Source organism: Zingiber officinale, chromosome 1A (assembly GCF_018446385.1).
Source record: "Zingiber officinale cultivar Zhangliang chromosome 1A, Zo_v1.1, whole genome shotgun sequence".
Classification (NCBI taxonomy): Eukaryota; Viridiplantae; Streptophyta; class Magnoliopsida; order Zingiberales; family Zingiberaceae; genus Zingiber; species Zingiber officinale.
In genome coordinates, this window is record NC_055987.1 from 170,806,692 (window position 1) to 170,814,970 (window position 8,279).

The following is an 8,279-nucleotide window of genomic DNA, read 5'->3' on the forward strand; positions in this document are numbered from 1 at the left end:
TTATATTACAAATTAAATTACATTACATCCCATTCTTAACCTTAGTCTCTATTGGTGTTTATAAATATGCTCTTATATGAACAAATATTTTTAATAATCAACTCATACTGTAAATAATTAGTAGGATTTTATTCAATGAATTAATTAAAAATCAATCCATATTAATACTTATTTAAAATGTCTTTTCCCTTCTTTTCCCCTAAATCTGACTAGCATCGGTTCTTTCACCGGTGGCCAGCGGAACCGACGGAGGGCATCAAAGGTAATTGGGTACTTGGCGGCGGGCGTTTCGTGTCGTCGACGTTCCTTTTCTTGTCTTCGTTCGAGAAGTGGCAAGTGGACAGGCGGAGTGTGCCACACCGCAACCCCACAAATGACGCTCCTACAGACAGCTCATCGCATGCATTCAATGAGTTCGGTGGCCTCGTCTCTCCTTCTATCCTTTATTCAAGTCAACCAGCAAAAGAACGATAATCTATGTGCTGCGAATGGTGAAATCCGTCGTGCCGTCCTCCGAGTCATTGGAGCGAGTAAATCTCGTGCATGGAAGAGCTGGAACCGCCCATCATTCCCGTGTTCGAAAAATTACATTTTTGTCAATGTGTTGGCGTCCGTGACGCTGGTAACGTGCAATAGAAGCAGAAGGGAGCCCTAGTGTATATTCTGTTGCTGCAAATCTCACTGATGAAATGCATCGGATCTATGAAGCCGACAGGACGAAATAGTTTTATAGAAAGCAAGCTTTCCACTGCCCTACATTGAAAAATTGACTGGACGAGGTGGATGATCTACTCAGCCTTGCGTGTGACATGGGGCTCTCTGGCAGCGTTTCTTGCCATGCCACTGTGCTTTGCATTATTCCTCTTCTGGTCTTGATTATCCTCTATGCATGCTTGTTGCTGCCAATTCCCGCTTCTTTCTTCCGGCCACAGCATGGCACAAACATGGTAAGTTCACTGAGACTCGGTAGCTCCTCTTATGGTTTCAGTATCGGTTCATATCGCTTCAAAACGCTTTTTGAGTAAGAGCTGTCTATATCAAAAATGGTAGGCTAGGAGATATTAAGTTTAAGAAACACATGATATGATGCAACATGATCTTATTTCTAGTGTTGACGACTAAAGTACTTCATGCATTGTTTATAAGAAAATGAAGATCACTAGGATACCTTTGCTTCTTACTTTTGAACAAACTTCTACATGTTTTTAGTGGAGCGAACCTGTGCAAAGATTATTTCACACATTCCAGTTGTCTTCGAATCTAATCTCATCACTGTCAAGGAGGCTAGCTACGCCATTGCTTGAATCGCCTCTTTGGAAGGAAGCTGATGATAAATTCATTTGTGACCAACAAAACATACATCCTATTTGCCTAAAACTAAAGCTACCTTATCTAACATTGACGTGAAAAATTTACGAGTTTCATGCCCAAATAGTCAGTGCGACTATGACATTTGATATTTGGGCAAAGAGTTTAAGTTATGCCTTACCTTGTGATTTGAGTATGCAGGGGTATATTCATGGATACAAGGTTTGTATGGGACACCCGATGGATCGTAGGATGAGCATCAAAGTGTACCAATGCTTGAGAGAGTTAAGGGTTTGGTGTATCCAGCTGATGAAAAGCTTAATAGGAGATGGCTAGAGGCGGAATATGTAAGTGGAGTGAGAATAATAGCATGGGAAGAGCGGTAAGGGCTTAGTGCATCTAAGGGATGAAAAGTTTAAAGGGAGATGGATTCATGGTGGAAGACAATCGGCTAAGAGTTGAAAGAAAATATACTCAGGCATGGGTAGATCTCAACTTAGGCAAACTCAGTCATTAGATGGGTTGTAGTTGACTTAGAAACTAACAAGAATTAAGATTTTTGTTGAACAATTGACGGGTGCCCATGAGCAGTCGACTGATGCAGGCTAGTTGAAGCAATTGCCAATGAGAAACGGTCATGGTCTAAAGGAATTGGTCGAAGATCGAAGGAGTAATTGATTGATGCTACTATAGGATACAAATTCAATGACACTATAATAGAATGAATGAATGAAACTCTCTATCGATTAGTCATCAACTGATGGAGACAAATAGTCGACTAATGGCTGCCAATGCAATAAGATCATGCAAAAATTCATTGAGGGAAGGAAAAAAAAAGACAACCCGGTGTACGAAGCTCCCTCCATGCGGGGTCCTGAGGAATCATTGTGGGAACTGGGAAGAATGATTTAAAAAATTTTTGAAGAGCTAAGCTACAACAATGTCATATTGTTATTTTGTCTTAAGCCGTATTGCGAAACCCTAGCATCTCTATTATAAACCTCATGTACTCTTTGCAATCAACTTGTAAAAAGTTTCTCCACCTTTAGTACCTTACCATGAAGGAGAAAATATAGAAGATTCTGATAGTGATCCATTAACAGGATCATATGCCATGGAGTAGAAGTTTATGATTCGTAGAACCACTTAAATGTTTGTTGTATTGTGGAATGATATGTTTGTGATTTTTATTTAATTTTGTTGCTAATGTTTTTTGTGACTTGCTGAAATTACAACAAGAGTAGTAGTTTTATATTCATAAGCATGAAGAGTATTCACCCCCTATCAATCGTCTCTTTGATCAATAGAAGTTACTGTTATACTTCACATTAAGATTGTAAGAGAGAATACTAACTAACAATTTGTTCAGTGGATCAAGTTAGAAATTCCCACTATAATGAAAAACTATCCTGAGAGAGATGGAGAAACCCCTTACTGAATCTGAAACTTAAGCACAAAGATGATTTTACAAGTATAAGCCATAGAAGCCTTAGATTGAGTGTAAATTACTGAACACTTGTTGTGTATGAGTTGTCTATCTAAGCCCCTTGCCCACCTATTTATAGTAGAAGAGTGTATTCAAGCAATCAGTAGTTTCTAGTTGAGATAAGTCAGGTCAATTATAAATCATGTCAAGCAAATCTTATAAGCCTATGACTAGTATACAGTAAACTCAGTTTGCATTCATTTGACTCAAATCACTTCCAGTTGACTCGATTACATTGAGCCAACTAACTTGGATAAGATCACAAACTTATCTATTAATGACTTTCATCTTTAACATACTCTATGAGAATCTTGTCGACTGAAATCATATTTAGTCGACTGAGACTCATTCCAATTGAGTCAGCTAGCTGATATAGCGAGCTTGTCTTTCCAACAATCTCATGAGTTAACTCAATTATCATTTCAATCAACTCAATTCAAACAAAGAGCAAACTTTTGCTTGAGCACAAGACTTTAATTTTGCTCATGAGTTAACCAGACTAAGTATTCCAATCAGCTAGGACAAATATTATTTCTCGTTCTCTAATTTTGCTTGACTTGCACGGTTGCACCTAATATGCCCTCGCAAACCTTTGAGATCAAGATCATGCCTAGACTACAACTTGGAACTCATGTTCGGATGTTGAAGACTCTCAATCAAGCCTATTTATTCCGAAAGTATGAATCTAAAGATCAAAAGTCACACTATCTCTCATACTTCATTTTCTTCAAGTTGTCGCAACTTGAATCCACATTCTATCAAGTTCTTAGTTCTCGGATGCACTAAGCTCAAAGCTCTCTCTATATGTCATCCTTCGTTAGGTCACCTACAAAGTCTACCTTTTGTAGCTGCTATCAAAGATGTCAAACTAGCTCCATGTTCTTTGTCTTGCGGTCCCTTGGATATCCTATACCATTCTTCTTCCTACTCTAGTAGACCTCTGAGCCATTGAGCTAAAGCAACTTGGCTGTGTTAAGTCAATCAACACAACTCAACCTCGTCAAGTCAACTACCACAACTCAACCTTATCAAGTCACAAGCTTTGTGGGTTCCATGTGTATGCATCTAAGTCCTTGCAAACTTCATGCTTACATTAGTTACACAAGAAACCCTACCGTAAAACTCATTGCCAAATAGATTAAAACATTTTGGTCTAACACGACTACTCAGGGCATAATTGCACTAGCAACTAAGCCTTTGTGCTTTCTACATTGTGATAACCCAACTTTTGGCTATGATTTATAGAAATGTTTGTAATGTAATTTCTATACATATTGGATTAATACATAATTACATGAGAATTTTATTCAGAATAGTGCTACTTATAATCATTATCTTAGTTAGGTTAGGCTAAAATTTTATGAATCCACTAATAAAGGTTCTTGCAAAAATGAAGTCTAAAAAATGTGTTAGGATGAGTCCAAATCTCACTATAAGTCACCAATTGCCAAAACTTTTATCACGGTTCATGAAAATTTCATGTTTTGAGTTGAATGAATATCTAATGATTGATTTCAAGAACCAAATAATTATTATCCTAAGTTAAATATGCTTGGTTTCTCGTATGATGAAGACAATGTGAGTCTTATTCTTAGTGAACTAGAAACTAACCCTGAATATTTATTTAAAACTATAGACAAATAACCATAATAGTACTGGGTAGCATTTTGGATGCTTGAAAAATTAGAAAAACATCCTTTATATAAATTTTCTTTCATTAGAAAAATAGAATAGCTAATTCAAGGTTTGTCTCCTATATAATGTTGTAAAATTTTCAAGATGATTTTTTGAAGCATAGATTCAAATTGCAACACATCTACCCTCTGCAAGAAAACATGATTTTCAAATATTCTTTTTAGTTTGAAAAAATGGGGATTGTTGAAACTTTCAAAATAATAGTTCTTCTACAAGTGTTTTTCAACACCATGGAGAAGGAAAAAGACGAGAGCTCCTAGAGCTCATAGGGAATTTATCCAACATGTAGAATTTAGATGAAGTTAAATATTTAAATGTAAACTATTGCATAGAAACATACAAAGTTGTTGGAGGCATCATGTGCTTGCCACATAGTGGAGTCACATATAAGCACATGACAAGATTTAATCTTTTAATGTACATGAAGTGTGCAGTCTGGCACACTACAGACATTATGTGGATGGGTACTTGTGCATTGAGTGTGATGGGTGTTTACATTGTGTCCACATTGTGTACATGAAAACATGCAGGAAACAAGATCATATGTTGTGCACAAGATGCAATATGATGCTTTGTTAGTGCACTTTGCATTTCAAATGTGCATGTCGATCGTTGCAAGGCATATTGAAGTGTACCCTTAAATTATTGTTTTATAGGAAATCAATCTAGACCTGAGTAGTCATATGAGATTGTTGGAACATCGACATTTTCATTGTCACCAAGTTGACAGAAGAGGTGCCACCTGGTGGGTTGGGACGGACCAATGCAGGAACCACTAGATTCGGTTGTTCCATTTCAATCCTTGATGAGTACAACCCAATGACACAACCCAACAATCCATTGTTGAATGGTTTATATGAGAGCAAGGAATGACTAGACACAAGCCTGAGGATTTCAAAGACCTTGTTTTTGCATTGGATGGACATACTGTGTGCACTGTAGTCTGACGATTCCAACAACCTTGTTTTTGAATTGGAATTTTCTGGATGGAATTGACGATGCATGCCCTCTCTTCCTCCCCCCTCTCTCCCTCCCTGTTACTTTCTATACTGTTTTTGTATCTTTCTATTCTCTTTTTAAAGGTTGGGGGTTGGAGGGGAGGAATTTTTCATTTCAACAAATAGGAATTCCTAACTCACAACAGATGGCATGATGCACAACATAGCAAGTTTATTCTCTTATGCAATACCAATATTTTGATAAAGATTATAAACGCATTTTGAAATTATCTTGTACTTTTGTACGTCTCCAGAAAGAAAATGTCCCAAAAGATGAGCTAGATGCAAAACTTCAGGGAGTCTCCATGCAGAACAAGACACTGATCATTGCAATACTAAACAAGGCATATGTTGAGGAAAATGGCATGCTAGATCTGTTCCTGCAATGTTTTCAAGAAGAGGAGAACCAATTCTTGATCAGGCACATTCTCTTTGTTGCAGTTGATGAAACGGCCTTCAACCGATGTTGCACCCTAGAACTTCACTGCTACAAACTCACAACTGACGAAGTCAACTTCTCAAAAGAGGCATTTTACATGTCTAATGCATTTAATGAGATGATGTGGAGAAGAACTCTCTTCCTTGGGGACATCCTCCGACGTGGATACAATTTCATCTTCACGGTAAGTAGAAGATAACATAAAAGCTAAATACAGTATTTTCATGTTTATTAGTGTCAAAATAGCAAAGCTAACGTTAAGTTCTAAATATGTTTCATCCAAATCCAACTATGTGATCTCTCTCCTATCAGGATATGGATGTTCTTTGGCTGCGAAATCCATTCTCAAGGTTGAGTCATGAAGGAGAGGACCTTCAGTTGAGCTGTGACTTTTTCTTCGGCAATCCATTCCACAATCCCCACTTCAACACTGGTTTCTACTTTGTATCTGCCAACAACAAAACCATAGCCCTGTTTGATGAATGGTATGCATTGCGAAACAATTCCACAGGCAAGAAAGATCAAGATGTGCTTCAGGCGATGATGAAGGAGGGTGCCTTTACGAGGCTGGGGTTGAGGGTTAGATATTTGGAGACTACATATTTCAGTGGCTTCTGTCAAATGAGTCAGGACTCCAGGGAAGTGATAATAGTCCATGCAAACTGTTGTGTAAGTGTGAAAGTCAAGCTCATAGATCTCTCAAAAGTGTTTCAAGCTTGGAAATCAATCGAGGGGAATCTCACATCAGATATTGCTGCATGGCCTCCAAAGGCTGGAATTTGCTTGCATGATACTACTGTTAAGTGAGTTGAGCGAGATGGACAAACTTGGGTTACTTTCTGGCCTGTCCGAGTACCATTAAATGATGATGTCAGGCTCCATGTTCCACGTTCCAGCCATCATGTCATTTATCAGGAGTGGCAATCCTTCTGAGCTAGTAGAAAAAAAATACAAGGAGATGATAGTGAAACATTGTACTTTAAATTATCTTGTTGGAACGTTTGTTCAGACATTAAATATTGGGAATTTTATGAGATGAATCTTATACAATTATTATTCTAGAAGATGATGAGTTACAAGGATAATATTTGATTTATCTCTATCATTACAAACTTCATGTGTGTTGTCTCCTAGGTATAGGGTGTTTGAGCCTTACATGTTAGGTCAGATGTGGGTATAGTAGAGGGGTGAATATTACTTTTGGCATGGTGTTAATGTTTTATATATATTTTTTTATGAAGGTAAATATATATGTACAATGTTGTTCTAGAATAGCTATTTATGTCCGATAAAATATCAGATCTTAATAGATATCGAAGGGTATGTATACATGCACTTGTATTTTTACCCTTAAATTATTCTGGTTCGTTGCCATTCATACATAATGAATCTTGAATAACATGTCAAGGTGTTGGGCCTTCGTCAGGCTGCTAGTACCCTTTACTGTTGCCTGAAGGTCCTGATCATCCTCTGATAGATGGGCATCTCAAAACTCATCTGTAGCCACCATCTGATCCTCCTTCAAAGTTCATAGACATGACATTTGAAGAATATATGCTCATGTGTCTCCTCCGCTAGTCCACAAAATGTACATCTCCTATCCTCCAATTTCATGTAGTCCAATCTGTCTTTAGTGGGAAGCCTTTTGTGTGCCAGCATTCACACGGTAAAGGTAGGACTCGGTTGGAGGTAGTTCTTTCACACTGTGAAGCTCGCCCATGGCTTCCTTAGACTAACCCCTTGAAGAAATTATAAGCCTTTCTTGTTCCGCAGCCTATCAATTCAAACTATAATGTCAGCCACTGCCCTGCAACCTCTGATGAACCAGCTGTAACTAGGATATTGTCTATGATATGCAAGATTTCTTTATGAGTGTTAGTGTTCTATAAAATGTATATGCAGTGAAATAAAATCAAATTGGTTTATGTGGTTTGACAGCTTCCAAGTTTATACTCCATAACTTATGATTTGTAAGGTGGGTCATTCTCAAAAACTTCTAAGTTTTCTCTTGAATAGCATAGACCCAACCATAGTTCAGAACCAATGGTTTAGAATTGTCAGTTTAATTCCTAACAAATTGACCCATGGTTCACAATTTGAAACGGTCGATTCATAGTTCGATTCATAATTCACCACGGTTTAAGATTATTATATTAAAAAAATTATATTATAAATTCATAAAAAAATAATAAAAAAAAGACTTGCACTTATTTAAGTTGTTTACATATCCCCTTATGTTATAGGAGAATCAAAGTCACGTAGTTCTCTTACCTTTTTGCCCTTTTGCCTTAAGAAGTAGCATATTAGTATTGTTACTTACTTCAATTTTATGTTCTCGTAGTATCTGTTCCTT

At 37.3% G+C, this 8,279-nt stretch overlaps 1 protein-coding gene across 1 annotated transcript; it reads left to right on the forward strand.

Moving 5' to 3' along the window:
* Positions 1–422: 422 nt before the first annotated feature.
* Positions 423–7,011, forward strand: LOC122038404 (uncharacterized protein At1g28695-like). Its single transcript, XM_042598142.1, has 3 exons — positions 423–947; positions 5,742–6,110; positions 6,239–7,011. The coding sequence occupies exons 1-3, from the start codon at positions 810–812 to the stop codon at positions 6,731–6,733; spliced, it is 1,002 nt and encodes a 333-aa protein (XP_042454076.1). The 5' UTR covers positions 423–809; the 3' UTR covers positions 6,734–7,011.
* Positions 7,012–8,279: the final 1,268 nt, after the last annotated feature.

Coding starts and splice junctions, on each gene's coding strand:
- LOC122038404 (XM_042598142.1), top strand. CDS start 810: ATGGGGCTCTCTGGCAGCGTTTCTTGCCATGCCACTGTGCTTTGCATT. Junction 948..5,741: donor CACAGCATGGCACAAACATG/GTAAGTTCACTG, acceptor GTACGTCTCCAG/AAAGAAAATGTCCCAAAAGA. Junction 6,111..6,238: donor GATACAATTTCATCTTCACG/GTAAGTAGAAGA, acceptor CTCTCCTATCAG/GATATGGATGTTCTTTGGCT.